Source organism: Vicia villosa, unplaced genomic scaffold (genome assembly GCF_029867415.1).
Source record: "Vicia villosa cultivar HV-30 ecotype Madison, WI unplaced genomic scaffold, Vvil1.0 ctg.000218F_1_1, whole genome shotgun sequence".
Lineage (NCBI taxonomy): Eukaryota > Viridiplantae > Streptophyta > Magnoliopsida > Fabales > Fabaceae > Vicia > Vicia villosa.
This window is the reverse complement of record NW_026705082.1, coordinates 418,682-435,072: the sequence shown is the minus strand read 5'-3', so window position 1 is coordinate 435,072 and position 16,391 is coordinate 418,682. Positions and strand designations below refer to the sequence as shown.

General features: G+C 34.1%; 1 protein-coding gene across 1 annotated transcript; it reads left to right on the top strand.

Moving 5' to 3' along the window:
* Positions 1-11,380: 11,380 nt before the first annotated feature.
* Positions 11,381-12,420, top strand: LOC131625488 (uncharacterized). Its single transcript, XM_058896343.1, has 2 exons — positions 11,381-11,942; positions 12,065-12,420. Exons 1-2 carry the CDS (start codon positions 11,799-11,801, stop codon positions 12,308-12,310), a joined length of 390 nt encoding a protein of 129 aa, XP_058752326.1. The 5' UTR covers positions 11,381-11,798; the 3' UTR covers positions 12,311-12,420.
* Positions 12,421-16,391: the final 3,971 nt, after the last annotated feature.

The window sequence follows — 16,391 nt, the reverse complement described above, 5'->3', positions numbered from 1 at the left end:
TGGATACCTGGACTGCACTCTGCACGACGACGTCACCTGGAGGCCGTTCATCGACTACGCTCAGATTGTCCCCTTTGACGGCATTGCACTTTATTCTGGCTGGTTGGCTTGCGGGACCGGCATCATGGTTCGATATCTCCCTGAGCGGTGCATGCGTCAGTTCGGATTCGTGCAGCGGATACCCAGGTCACCCTTTGAGGCTGCTCCCGACACTGTGACCCGAGTGCAGCTCACTGCCATATGGGAGCATTAGGAGGATCATGTGGTACCGCTGGAGTACCGTCTCACTCGGGTCACCCAGGACTGGCACAGTGAGGAGGGATACGTCACATGGTTCTACCGGGTGTCACATCCTCTTCTGAGACCCGACATTCCCGGCGCTCCTAGGCCAACACACGAGGAGATCCTGGAGAACCAGCAGGCCGAGGATGATCACGCCATTGATCTCATGTCGATCTGCCAGCGGATATCGATGATTGGGCAGGACGCGTTGGATCGAGGTATCGTGGAGCGGGGCGGTCCAGAGGCAGTCGCCGTGATGGAGATGATCGTCACTGATGCGGGCCGTGCGGCGACATACACGCGGCAGAGGAGGTCTCAGGGCGAGAGGTTTAGGCACACCCAGTAGTGGTCGGGTTTATATATTTTTTGTTATCGGATTGTATCTTTAGCACACTTTTTTTATTTTTTTCGGTTTGTATATATTATTTTCATCGGATTAGTATTTTTTTTTGTTTATTTATCATATTAGTATTTTCAGTTTATCTATTGCTTATTTTATTTGGCGTTTACGTTTAATTAAAATGCGAGACTGTTTTAGATAAAACATAAAAAAAAAACACAGTTTCTGCATAATTCGGAAATGAACTTCCGAAACCCCCCAAAATCTGAACAAAGGTGTTTTCGGAAGTTCATCTCCGAAGACACCCCCCATGAGGTGTTTTCGGAAGTTCATCTCCGAAGACACCCCCCATGAGGTGTTTTCGGAGATGCACTTCCGAATTAAGGAATTTTTTTTTAAAAAAAAGCGCTTCGGAAGTTCATTTCCGAAACAGGGGTATTTTGGGATTTTCGCTGGGGGTGACCCCATAGGGAGGTGGGTAAAGAAAAAATCAAACTATATCATAACCAACAGTGTTGAACCATTGAACCAACAGTGTTTCAAGAAAAACCTAAAACTAACATATCCTTTATTACTAACAAAAAGGTATAAAAATCAAAGAAATAAAATATGAAAATGAAAATGGTAAATCTAGAGTTTGGGAATTCAAATAGCAAAAAAAATTATTTGGGTCTTTTTCAAAAGTAAAATACTTCTAATTTGAGTTTAGAAATTGGATGAAAGAAAGAACATAAATATGTACACTTAATTGTTTTTGTAAACACTTTTATCCAAAATTCGTGTGTTGGAATTTTGTACTTTGAAAATTAAAGATTTTATGTTCTTGAGATTTTTGTGCTTTTCAATGAATTAAAGATAAAGAGAAAAATAGATGAATGTTCAAAATTAATTTTTTGAGTTTTTAAAAAGAGATATATTTAATTGAGAGGATAATCAAGAATTTTTATAGATTTATGTTCAATTAAAAAGAAAATAAAGAAAAAAATTCTGAATTTTTTGTTTTTATTTATATTGATTGATACTTTAATATTTCGATGAGTTGGTTTTTTATTTTTTACTCCCTCTTTTTTTGTTATAAGTTATTTTAAATTTTTTAATAATATTATAATTAATTTTACAATACTAAGTATTAATGTTATTTATTTTTATTATACTCTTACATATTTATTATTATTATTATTTTTATTTATCAACATCGATTTATTCTGGTTTGGGGGTCAGTTCTCATACCATTAATTAAGAATAATTTTGTAAAACTGTTTATAATTTTTTTCATACAATAATTATTACATTCTAAAAAATATTTAATAATTTTATAATATTTTGTATTATTAAATTTTAAAATGATTTAATAACCTACTGTTGAAAGTCAAAACTAGGTAAACCAAAACTATATTTATTGATACTAAATGCCATCAATAATTGTAGTCCTGAATATATATGCATGTTGATATTTGTCGTGAAACCCAATGACAATGGTTAGTACTAGTAAGATTTTATTGTAATCTAGAATATAGTGTACTACACAGCTGGTGCCAAGCTTTAAAAAAGAAGAACAAGCTATTTATGATTGGTGATATATAGGGGAGGTGTTCAAAAATCAAAACTGGTTGATATAATAATGACACAACTTTGAGTACTAACCCTACATCCACAGATTTTTTCAATTTGGTCTACGGTCAAATAAGCGCACGGTCAAGAAAACAACTGTATAGTTTTGTTTCAAATTTCAATTATTACTCGTTTCCTACTTTATGTTTAAAGTCTTGAGATATTTAGAAGCAATTAAATAAAAAGGTATGCCTCCTTCAAAATAAAGTTATTTAATAGTGTGTTTCAGATTACTTTATTTTAATTTAAGAGTGAATATATTAAGGGTTCCTATAAATATTTTAGGTTTAATTAAATAGTTCTTTTGTCCATGTAAGTTAGCGTGTTTTTGAATTTAGTCTCTGTATCTTTTTTTTGGTCTGAATCCTTATATCTCATTTTCGCGTTGCGTTAGTCCCTGGGGTTAGAATTGTGTTAAAAAAAAGCTGACTGGGCTAACATTGTTGATGTGGAAATGATTTATATTTATTTTTTAGCTTAATACATGGAAGCCTAGTGATGTGGCCATTATAAGGAGGACGAAATCAAAAAGGGCTCATTTTCTCATCTTCCTCCTATCTTCTTACATATTTCCTCATCTTCTCAAATTTTGAATGGCAACATCGAGCATAGGTAATTACACTAAGTCTCAAATCCCAATTTGTGGTTGCAATAAATCAATGAGGATGTTCATCTCAAATTCAATCGAAAACCCTAAAAGAAGATTCTGGAAATGTTCAAATTTGGGATTAGGTTGCAAGCTATTCATATGGGATGATGAACTTGAACGCAACACATCAACTGAACCCAGAAAATTAATTGGATGCAATTTCTCAGAGGTAGTTCAGGAACTAGGTTGCATCATTAAAGAAATTGAAGCTAGGAAAAAGAGAAGATGAAATTGAAGTTGGAAAGCGAAAGGAAGAAGGCCAAATTGCTCAAGCTTTTGTTGACTCTTTCATGGTGTGTGTTCCTTGTTTACCAGAAATGGTAGTGAGATTCAAGTTGCTTGTTGTCTGTAAAGCCTATGTTAGTCTTTAACCTGAAAAATCTACCCCCGTAATGAACAATCACAGTGAACTCCATGACTTACAGGTTTCAGCAACAGATAATGAACAACAGTAACTCACCTATAGAACGAAGAACAAATAACGAAGAGCAAAGAACTGAAGCGATTGTGTTACTTGATCATGAAGTCAAGCATTTCTCCATCTTCATTCGCCCGTCTCCTCCAACCCAGACATAGAGATTCTAATTTCATCCAACATACATAACCCTAATTTACAGGGACTAAAAGCAAATGTACATTTTTGAATATTTGACATATTTGGTGGGAAACTAATAGATATACACGTGTGCAACGTATTAAGCTAAAAAATAAATATAAATCATTTCCACATCAGCAACGTTAGCCCAGTCAGCTTTTTTTAACAGAATTCTAACCCCAAGGACTAACGCCAACGTGAAAATGAGATATAAGGATTCAGACAAAAAAAAAAGATACATGGACTAAATTCAAAAACGCGCTAACTTATAGGGACCAAGGGACTATTTAAGCCAATATTTTATAATTGAATTTTAATTTTAAACAATGATCTTTTAAAGTTTTTCTATTTTTAAATTTAGTCTCTTTTGTTAAATGTCCCTAACGAAAATTGATGTAAACTGACATATAGGATAATTTTGTAATACGTGGTTAAGCTGACAGATGAATTAGATTGAGAATTATTTTTTAAAAGAGTTTGTTTTGTCTTATTCTGTAAAACACGTTAACCTAAATTTCTTCTTCTTTTTCTTCCCCAATTTCATTCTTCTTCCTCCCTATTATCGTTCTTCTTCTTCCTTATAAATCTATAAATCAAGCATTCGAATTAAAACGCAGGCGTTTCAATGCCGTCTTCCATTTCAAGGCCTATCAAATATGTTTCATTTCACTCCACTTCTGTGAGTAATCGTCGAAGGAGATTTTGTGTGCGTCATAATCGTATGGTGTCCTTCCATTGCAAAAATGAAGCTAACAAATGAAGGCTTTTCTGGAGATGTCCACATTGGCAGGTTAATATCTTTTCCATCTCCAATGTTTTTTGATTTCTTCATGATTGCAGAGTCATGCTTTATTCTTAGCGATACATGCATGTTTGACTATGGTTGCCGAGTCATGAAACTTGTAATTTATTCATATGGGGTGAAGACTTGGAAGAAGGAAAAGATGTTGAAGAAGCTGTAATGAAGATGGGAGGAAGACGAAGGACTTGGAAACTGTTGAATTTTGGAAGAAGTTGTATGAAAATCCAAAGAAGAAGATCAGGAAACTGGAGAAGAACTTGAAGTCAGAGGCATTTTGTCATACCCCAAAATTTGCCCATAATATTTTCAGATATTTTGATCCACCTGACTTTCAAATGCTCAAGCACTAAGGAGTGGGCACACTTAATCCTCTCCTAAGCAATCAACCCACAATTAGGGTTTTGCTTCTCTCAAGGTCAAATCAAGTTCTAAGACCTCAGATGGATTCCATGGCCTCTCATATGCTTTAAAGCATCACCATGCTAATTTTCAAGCTCTGATTCACAAGATTGCTCAGTCAAATGCTCAAAAAGTCAACAGTCGACAAGTTTGACCTAAAGGTCAACCATGGTCATCATACAGTCAAAACTCCTGATTTTTGGTCAACATCAATATTTTGAAGTCACATTCATCATTTGATCAAGGTTTGATCATGATTCACCAAGGAAAGCTCAGAAATCATCAAAACTTGAAGTTGCTAAATTAGGGTTTCTAGGAGAAAGTCAACCTAACTTTGATTGATCATATCTCTCTCATACTTTATCAAAAATTCCCCAATCAAATCATTCTCCAGGAAATTCAATTATCTACAACTTTGATGTTGGGCTCAAGACCAAGAAATGCACCATTTGAGAGATATGAGTCAAAACATTACATGTCCTTCTAGAAGCTCGCAACAAGCTGTTTTTTGCCAGGAGCCATATCATCAAGATAAAATTCTCAAATACAAAATTGGCCCAAATTAATTATACCATTGCACTTAGAGGATAATTTATAATCGAACCACGCTTTGGTTTGATATTTATGTGTTGTATTGTGTGAGATGGTGGATTGCAGGGACTTGGCTACCATTGAGTTCGTAGAAAAACTGAAGCTGAAGCGTAGGCAAGAAACTCATGCCCAATGAGGGAGATGAACAGTATTGGGCGCGAGTTTACTTTTAAAAATTTTTAATACGGATTGATTTCTTAACAATAATTGTGTTTGGATTATTTATCTGCGAACGAAAATAGAACAATTGGCCAGGCGAAGCGCTAGTGACTCTTGGGACAAGGGTTCGAACCCCACGCGATTCGAATGATTTTTTTTAATTGTATGTTACAGTTTGCTTGCAGATTCGATGCAACTCTCTCACATGCCGCCACGATGCACCTCCAGCCTGGGCCGTATGATCTCCATCCAAACCGATCTAATGCCTAAAGAGTTGTGTCCTACCATGCTCCATCAGGGATTTGGAACATTACATCCAACGCCCCAGCCATGTTTTTCCTTTCTCCTTTTTCTTTTCTTTTCAGTTTTTTATTATTTATTTAATTTGTTTTTTCTTTTTTTTATTATTTTATTTTATTCAAACCAAATTCACCACTTAACCATTAAAATTAGGACTATTAAGATTAATTTTTATTATTTAATTAGGTTAGATAATTAGATGATTAATATTTAATTTTAGGATAATTAGATAGTTAATTTAATTTAATTTAGGTTTAAAATTAAATAATTAATTTAGTTTTAGCTTAAGTAAATTAATTAGGGTTAGCTTTTTAATTAATTAGGATTAGGATAAATATTTAGGTTTTAATTTAATTACAATAATTAATTTTAGGTTTAACCTTTAAACTTCACAAACCATAGATAACCATAGAAAACCTTTAGGTAGGTGTTGCCCGTTAACTGTAGGTATAGGTATTTCAACCCTGTAGGTTTATTTTACCCATTAGGTTTTTTACCCACTAGGTTTTCTCCCTTAGGTAGATGTTGTTTATTCTCACGAATTAGGGTTAGGTTTTTTAGGCTAATATTTATTTTTAGGCTAATTAATTTAATTTTAGGTTTGTTAATTTTAACCATTAATTTTATTTTTAGGTTTGTTCACTATAAAAACATCTAACCCTTATTTTCTTTCAAGGCGTAATTTCTCTTCTCATCTCATATTCCTTTGATTATCGAATGCCCTCTGTTTAATTTTTCCCTCTTATTTTCTGCTTTTATTTAATTTGCCTTTATTTACTTTTTTTTGCCTTTTATTCAATTATTTAATTTCCTGTCATTTAAAATTCTAGAAGGTGTATAGGTCGCAAAGGTTTTTTTTTTTGTAATAACTTAGGACTCTTTAATTTCTACCTTTAATTTCCGCACATTATAACTGCTATTAACTGCGTGGTTAGTAAAGTAGGGAGTGATAACGATTAATTGAATCTAGTTCGCCTAATAAAAGATAAAATATCGGAATCTAATTTACGTGATTGTTGTACCCACTCACCTTTAGGGTAACTCCTCTTATGCTGTCTTTCGATTCAATAGTCAAGTCCCTTCGAGCGTAGGGATACCTTAGCCTGCTGCCTTCGATTCAAATGATCATAGTCCCTCCGATAAAAGATCATAGTCCCTTCGAGTTGCCTACGATTAAAAATGATCTTGTCCCTCGATGTTGCCTCGATAAATGATGACCGTCCCTTCGAATGCTAAGGTATCTTTACTGGTTGCCTAAAAATGACTATTCCCATCCTTTCCTAAGACTTCCCACCGTTCTTATGGTATGAATAGCCTTATGGCAAACGATGACCCTCGATGACCCGTACATCCAGTGAAAGGACTACCTGCCAAACAATTGGTAGGATAGCCCCTTCAAACGAAAGACTTAAAGAACAAGAAAGACGAACTTAGGGTAGGTAGCGCTTAACTGCTTGCTCATAATCAATTCAAATTCAAATTACTTTTCATACCTCTTTTCAAAACAATTTCCAAAAGGCTACACTTATTTACAAGTTAAAGTCCTTATTCAAAATATTTTCTAAACACACACTACACTCCTTTTCAAACATTTCAAACAAAGTGAGCTAAGCAATTAAGAGCCCATGGACAACCATGGATACAAAGGATGCTAATACCTTCCCTTTGTATAACCTACCCCCCGAACTCAAAATCTTTCAAAGGTATTTCCTGTTCTTTTAGCCTTTCCAATTGGATAAAATAAAAGTCGGTGGCGACTCTTGCTATCCGCAACATTTAAAAAGTCAGTTCTCCCACCGTATTACATATTTGCTGGAAAATTGAAATTGATCTTGTTTGTATTTTCATTTATGCTCAACATGTGTTGACCGGTATTTTTGGTAAACAATCGCTAGTCTTTAGAAATGTTACTTGCAGATCGGCTAGTAAATCCTAGGACAAATTGTGCGTAAATTATTCAACCTGTTTTCGAATGTTCATGAGTTAAGTATAAGACAAAACTAATAAGTGAAATTACCGACTGAGTCAGAAACATAAATTGTTATGGAGTAAAGGTAAAAAAAAACGGAAGTAATGTAAATGCAAAGAAAATAATGTCAATTGCTTTGATTAAATGAGTAAAAAATGGTGCATAAGATCATACGTTTTCTCACAAACTTGTTTCTCTATTTGACACTGGTAGTTTTAGTTCTAAAGAGTTTTGTATGTAATTTGTGACCCCTGATCCCTACACAGGAACTATCTATATATACTAGTAAAAGCATAACTGTTTTTTTTACAATTACGATATGCATGTCCGACACGTATCCTTTTACTTGGTTTTCGGGCTGATTATTGATTTCCACATGTCTTCGATATTCAGAAAATTTTGAATTGTAGTTACTTGATCTTATCCTCTTGTAAGCGGCTTAACTGTCGCAGTCGAAGTTTTAAGTTATCCAACCTTCAAAATCATTCGCCAAGAAAATGCTGAGTCCCCAATCATGAGACAACAGTCTTGACTTCGACTGAGATTGTCCAACTGTACAAACATAAGCGGATTACAGGTAAGTGACTTCAGGTCTTGGCCATGTTCTTTCTCAGAACACACTATTCCACATCGAAACCCAATGTGTTGAAAGTATTAACTTACAAATTGCCCCCAAAAAATGTCATTTTCGACCAAGCCTTTGGTGAAAGAGAAAAATGGATTCTTTTTATCGAAAAACTTTTGACACTGTTCAGGGTAGTGCGCTGATGTCACTGTAATCATGACCACTTTTTCCAAAACGTCACTTTAACACCATTTGTGTACAGGAGTCATCATTACTCCATTTTCCCAGGAAAATATGGCCCACAAAATCTTTAACTTCCCACTTCACCATTACGTCTCAGAAAAGAAAAGTCACACTTGGTCGGGGCACACCACATGTTTTCTTTTGAGAATAGGGTAACGATGGTAATTTACTTGGAAAAAAACCTCTATAAAGTCTCATTAATCTCTTTTACACCATTCTTCTTCTTTTGGCCCTTTGAAACAACTTCAAAGCGAACTTGTTCTACAGTCCACCTTTACCTTTTCTGAATTTCTTAACACCTCCACCATCAATGGCATTGTCAACCAGCCCAACAAACACATTCCCCGTTCCTTTAGCTTTCTCTATGTGGGTGCTCTATTAGTCACATGTTTAAATGAGATTGAATTAGCAAAGTTTAAATCCAGAATGAAGAATGAATTTGAAAAGTCATATGTACGAAAATCGGCCTATTTTCTAGGTATGGAGTTTGTAAACACAAAACATAATTTTTTTTGCACCATAAGAAATATGCTGGTGAAATATTGAAGAAATTCAAGATGAGCAATTGCAACCATGCAATTACTCCCATGAAAACAAATACAATGATGAAGAAAGATATAAATGATGAACTTGTAAATTCAACTTTGTACATGTATATCATAGGATCACTAAGATATATATGCAACACTAAGCTTATATTTTCCAAAGTATTGTCTTAGTGAGTAAATTCTTGGAGAAACCAATAACATCCTCACATACATTAAAGGCACTATAGACTATGAAGTACTCTTGTTAAATCAGAAGAATTCTAGAAGCAAAGCTAACACGTATGACTATTCTAACTCAGATTGGGGGAGGAGATCAAGATGACATGAAAAGTATACCTGGTTACTTTTTCATGATTGGAGAATCCCCAATCTCAAGGAGCTTAAAGAAACAAGGGATAATAGCTTTATCATCTTGTGAAGCAGAGTATGTTGCAGCCTTATATGTAACTTGCCAAGAATTATGGATGGAGATCCTATTAGAAGAATTGAACATCAATAATATTATAACAATCAAGTTGTTGGTAGATAACAAATCAACAATAAATTTGGACAATCATCCAATGAGCTATGGGATAAGTAAACACATTGAAATAAATTACCATTTTCTTAAAGATCAAGTCAGCAAAGAAAGATTGGAGATTTAATATTGCAAAACAGAATTGCAACTTGAAGATATTCTAACCAAGACATTGAAGAGAACATGCAAGATTTGATGGTCTAAATGAATTAATGGGAATGAGAAGATTAGACAATATGAATTAGGAGGAGTATTGTGTTCAATTCGGTTTTAGAAGTTATAAGGTGATTAGACAATTATAACTAACTTCAAATGTGGTTACTAATGGTTTTACATGTAGTTACTATTAGTAATATATATGATTACTACTAACTATGTATGTGGTTACTAATTATAAGTTAGTTAGTCAGTAGTATGATCTGTAGGGTCATCAATTGGGGGTCAACATGATAGAGTATTTTAATTTCGTTGGGACTTTTCTTTATGAGAGACAAAGCACATACTCACCTAAAACTTTAAAGTGATAGGTGGGTGAATTTTCTCACTAATACTTTTTCTAGTCTCCACTTTTTTAATCAATCTGAGACTTTCCTACATTTATTATTCACAATATTTTCAACTCACACTTATTATTCTCAACATGGTCTTATAACACATATCTGTAATAACTCTCGAGTGGATCAATTATAAAAACAAAACTCTTTCCTCACTCTAACACTCTCTAATTTCACCTATCCTTTTTATGCTCATTAGCTTGTGTGTTAAGTATCCCAACAACATTAACACACTTACAGAAAATTTTCAAAAAGATAAAAGTAGAGATTTGAAAATAATATTAAAGTTAAGCCATTCATGGCTTAAAATTCTAAAATGTAAAAAATAAATAAATAAAGATTTAGTTTTTTCATAAGGCTCTCTAAATCTTATTTATAAACTTTTTCTAGTTTACCAAATGGTTTCGATCAAAAGTTGGGCTTAAAGGACATTAATTAGTCAATAAGAATTAATTACATGATTAAGTAACCCAAATTCCATCATGATTATAGAAGCTTGAGCAATTAGTATTTTTTTACTATCAAAACATCTTAATTGGGATTAAGGTTTAACATAGGAGTTGTACTAATGCTTCTAGCTTTTTAACACAACAAAAATCCCTCCAACCAAATAAATACTGTACCAGTTATTGTTCGCCGAATAAGAAAGGGATATTTGTAGCATGCATCAACTATTCATTGTTGTTCGTTTGCATTTTATTTAGCCTAATTAAAATTATACCTTATGTAAACAAAAATTACAGTTTATAAAGTATATGTACATATATGCAATCATAAAGGTAACAAGTGGATTATATATAAAAGAATTGTGGCATCCATGTTGCGACAGACATCGTCTATTTATTGTATTATCTGAAATTGATGAGGTAGGAACAAATTTTTGTCTCAATTAAAATCCATAGTTTAGTAAAAACCATTTGCTTATTTTGTTATATGTGTAAGGTTTTGTTTTACTTGCATTTAAAATATACTAACAGCTCACACTTCATGTCTCCTAACACGAATGCATGTATTTGAAAATCTACCCGACAAACTTGCATATATATCTGCCGTTTTGTAACTACTAAATATTTTTTGGAACATAGTGCTTGTAAGAGACAATATATTAGCTTGGTTTTACATGCTACATTAAGCTTATCGAGATATAGTAACTATTATATACATGTATATCCTAACTTCTCAGGCTGCCTAGAGTTTTATTTATTCAATTAACTAATTTAATATAATCATGTTATTTACTTACAAATGTTATTCAATTAACCCACCGAGAACGCACCACTGAAAATAGTCTCTTGGATTCGGGAAAGACAAAGTTTCATATAACAGGGATGTCATCAGTGGCGGTTCTAGAATAGGGTTTAATATACTTCACCTCCTGCCAATATAGCGAGATTCGGTTTGACCCATTTGAATGGTTTTTTTGACCAAACGCATCTTATAAAACCCAACACATGGATTTACCACTCCTTGTTACCACACTTGCTGACTGGTCAGTCTGATAGTGGACACGGTGGCGCTGACTGGGATCCCTATTTCTCCACCCTCATAAAATTAGGGTTCATCTTTCTCTCTTTCTCCACCGTGAATCATTCCTCTCCTTCTCTTTCTCATTGCCCTTGATCCATCATCGTCCTTCCTTCCTCTTCGTCACACCCAGATTCATCTTCTTCATTCATGGCCGAAAGCAACTCGTATGGTAGCAGTGTAAATTCGTTTTCAGATTTACCCAGATGTGGTTGTGACAGACCAATGAAGATGTGGGTGACCAACACGGTTCAAAATCGCAATAGAAAGTTCTGGAAATGCCACAATGTCGGGGTAAGTATGCTTCTGTGTTATCTGGAAAATTGTTCAATTTCATGTAGAAAGTTCAATTTCATGTATTTCATGTTATCTGGAAATTTGTTTATTATTAAACAATTCTTCATTGTGTTTTGTAGTCTGGAAATAGCTGTGAATTGCTCTTGTGGGATGATGAAATCAGACACCATATCAATGGGCATAGGATGAATCTACCAGAATGTAAAAGTTGTGATATACTAGCAGTGAAGTTGGAGACATTAACAAACAAAATTGAGAAGTTGAAGAAGAAGATTGCAAGTCTGACAAGTGCTAATATGAGGCTGAAGAAGACAGCATTGATTCTCTATTTTTTGGTTATTGGCATATTGTATTACTTAGTTTAACATCTCCTTGTTTGACATTGTATATTTGGGTAGCATTTGGATGTAAAACCTTGTTGATTTTATGCCAATAAAATAAGTTATGTTTATGTCCAATTATTCTAGTGTATTTTATCTCAATGAAAAGAATATTGTCATTGTAACCTTTCTGTTAAGTAAAGTGAAATATAAAAGGTGTTGCAAGATTAAATGAACTAAAGCTCAACTGTTACATAACAAGTGCACCAAAACATGGGCATAATTCAAAATACATTACAAAATAAGTATGTCTTAGCAGAAAGTATTACATAACAAGTGCACCAAATCATGGGCATAATTCAAAACACACTACAAAATAGGTGCACCAAATCATGGGCATAATTCAAAACACTACTAAAACTTTCTTAGCAGGAAGCATAAGTATTACATAAGTGCACCACACATGTGCTACTCAAAATAAACAACAAGGTCTAAAAACAACATTAAACACATAAGGTAAATTCAATTATTCTTTTTTGGAGTTCCCTTCTTTGGAGTAGTCTTCTTTGGAGTACCCTTTGGTGCCTTCTTTGGAGGAATCTTTGATGCCTTCTTTGGAGTATTCTTTGAAGGTTCCTCTTTTTCAATGTCCATACAAATAGGCTGCTCAGGGTCAGAACCTGGACCAGTGAATGGTTTAGGCTTCTTGAACCAGTTCTCCTTTATCCTCTCACTTACCCTTCTCCTTATAATTGGCTTGTCAAACATCTTTCCCTTTCCCTTGATACTGTTACTTGTTGAGGCCTGAGAATGGATGTCTGGTATGCTGCTAATCATTTCATCAGTTATATCTCCAAACAATGAATCAGTCTTGGTATCTTCATTTTCTTCATTGTTTGTAGCAGACTGGCTTCCAGCATTGTTAGTACCTTCTTCACTTACATTTTGTCTCATTTTCTTCTGCATTTAAAAAACCAGTTAGATTATAATCAAATAAACTACATTATATACAAAACCAGTTACATCCAAGTACTAGTGACATTACCTTTCTTTTCATTGCACTTTGATTTTGTCTCTTGCTCTTGCATGTCTTCACATTGTGTCCCACCTTGTCACACCTAGTGCATCTATAAGATACACCAGGTAACCTTCTTCTTGCTCCTTCTTCTCCACTTTCCCTTATTCTTAGCTTCCTAGGCCTACCAGGTCCCCTTTTGTAATTAGGAGGTAACAGTTCTTCACTTTCAACCTCAGGCCACATGTCAGTGCCATTAATTGGACTAATAGCAAATCCATAGCACATGGCATACATGTCTCTAGTATAATACTCATGAACAAATTCCTCTGGGTTCTGCTGTCTAAACCCTAATGCAGCAACAACATGTCTACATGGAATACCTACTAGATCCCAAAAATTACATGTGCAATTCTTTTTAGCAATGTCAACTATGAACTCTTGTCTGTTATAAGCATGAGTGACCTGAAATTTCTCTTCCATAGCCCATGTTGGCAACCAATGTCCACTCATAGCTACCTCATTGTCTAATCTTTTCCTGGGAATAAGCATCACTTTGTGTGGCCACTTGTCTAGTTTCAAAGTAGAATTACTACACCTATAACTCTCATTTTTTACAAAGGTAATTTCCTTTCCATTTAGTACTGTCCACTCACGGATGGCCTCTCTAAAATCATCTAAGCTATTGAACTCCATACCCCATTTAAATTTGAAATCCTTATTAAGCTCCTCCTTCTTAAACTTATCAAACCTAGGCTCTTTTTCTTCCTCTGAGGCATCAGGATCAGAACTTAGTAAATCCTCACTAAGATATTCATCATCCTCACCTTTATTTTCACTCTCACCTTTACTCTTACTATGATAAGTCAACAAACCAGCTACAACAGGCCCCTCACTAACTGGTAAAGTAACATCAACCTCTCCAAAACCATCATCAAGAGTTGTGGCCCTCTCATCCTCACTGTCATTCATCCCTTCTACAAGCTCTTCATCACTTACCTCTAACTCTACCCTTTCATTCACACACCTAGGTTTCTTACTGTGTTTATCTGCATCGTGTTCAACAAACAATTTCCCATCTACTCTCATCGAACAGGCAAACACAGCTAAATCATAAGCATCAGAATCACTCTTAATCTCGAAAAAGTTAGGATCTATTTCAGGAATTTTCGTCCATAACCTAAACGACCCAACTCCATAACCCCACCCACTTACTACCTTTTGAATGTGACTCTGAGTCCAGGTTTCAATGTGTACCCCAGTAATAAGCGTCGTAACCCCGCCTCTGTAAATCATCTCACCGTCGCGAGGCTTCATAAATTCACCTCCATGGTGAAACAAACAATCAAACCTAACATTCAACTGCAAACAAAACGTAATGTAAGAAGAAAGAAAACACGCAGTACCGGTGAAGAACAAGAAATGAGCACTTACCTCAGCAAATTCCACCGTTTCGCCGCTGTCTTCAGCCATCGTTCGTCCGTCTTCTCCTTCTCGTTCCCAAATTTGTCAAAAACCCTAACATAACCTAATCACTAAATTCTTTTCAAAATTTCCAACTCAGCCATAACAAAGCGCCACCGTGTCCACTATCAGACTGACCAGTCAGCAAGTGTGGTAACAAGGAGTGGTAAATCCATGTTTTGGATTTTATAAGGTGCGTTTGGTAAAAAAAAACATTCAAGGGGGCCAAACAGAATCTCGCTATATTGGCAGGGGGTGAAGTATATTAAACCCTTATATTTTGTAGGTGGGGGCAAAAAGTTTTTTTAAGATAAAATTAAATGTTGATAAAATAATTTAAACTTTTACAAATTACAATTGTTTTTTATGTATATTTTTATTTTGTGAATGAGTTATATTATATTATCAATGTTTTAAAAAAAGTAAACACAACATCTTCTTTTGTATTAAAAAAATATGAAATTTTTATATATTTGTAATTCAATTAATCACAAATTTTTTAAAATAAACAAAGTTAAAAATTGAAATTCATTCGACTTTTTGTTGAAGAAACTTTCATTCTCTTGATTGATAATAGAATTTTTTGCAAATAAAATATTTGGATATTCTTAATTTTAGGATGATAGCAGAATATTTTATTATTATTTATTATATTAATAGAATTTTTTTTAACAAAACTTCAATAATATATCTTTTTAATAATGTTAACTACAATGTTAATCAAATTTTCCATTTAATACAAAGTTCATAACAAAATATTTTTAAACTTATAGTTATTAAAAATATATAATTAATAAAATATTTGACACCTAACGCTTTCAACTATATTTATAAAATATGGAACAGATAATGTAATGCATTGGTTTTAAAACTCATATTAAAAGACATTTTTTAAAATGCTATAGAAGAATGTGGTAAAATATAATTAAAATAAATAAGTAGCTGATTGTATTTTTTAAATTAGCAACAACAAATTTTTATTTTGAAATTGAGAAAAATAATAATTAAATATTGAATTAATATACATGATTTAGTATTCATGATTATTATTCTTGTGGAGGCATGAGCCCCTAAACCCCCACAACCTAGATCCGCCCTTGGATGTCATCCATTATATTGAAGACAATTACGTGATATATTTTAGGAAATTGGCAAAACAAAATTGGAAATATGATAAAATAGCCGTGGATACTTGTGAAATAAGGAAAACATATTAGTTGGGACAAAACGGACGTATCGTTCGTTTCAAAAGACCAGACCTGACTATTCAAGCACATATTTAAATGTCCTTCCTCGTCAATAATATTATACAATTAAGTCACATCTCATCCGCTATCCTGAAGACTGCTATAACTTGATATGGTACATAGTGAATAGAAAACAAGTGGGCATTGTCGGAGTAATCTCTAACAAAATTTGGGAGATTCTGGATTCTACAAAGAAACATGCCCTTGGATTCCTTAGTTTGATTATGGGATTGTGTAGACATCATGGTGTTAACATTCCATATCATCACCATCTTATACATGTGGGTAAGCTGGACGAGGCATTCATTACACGATACTACACATGCAGTAGAGAGAGAGAGTGTGTGTGTGTGACCACCACCAGCACCATAAGAACCCCCAATTGCACCTAATGAACCTC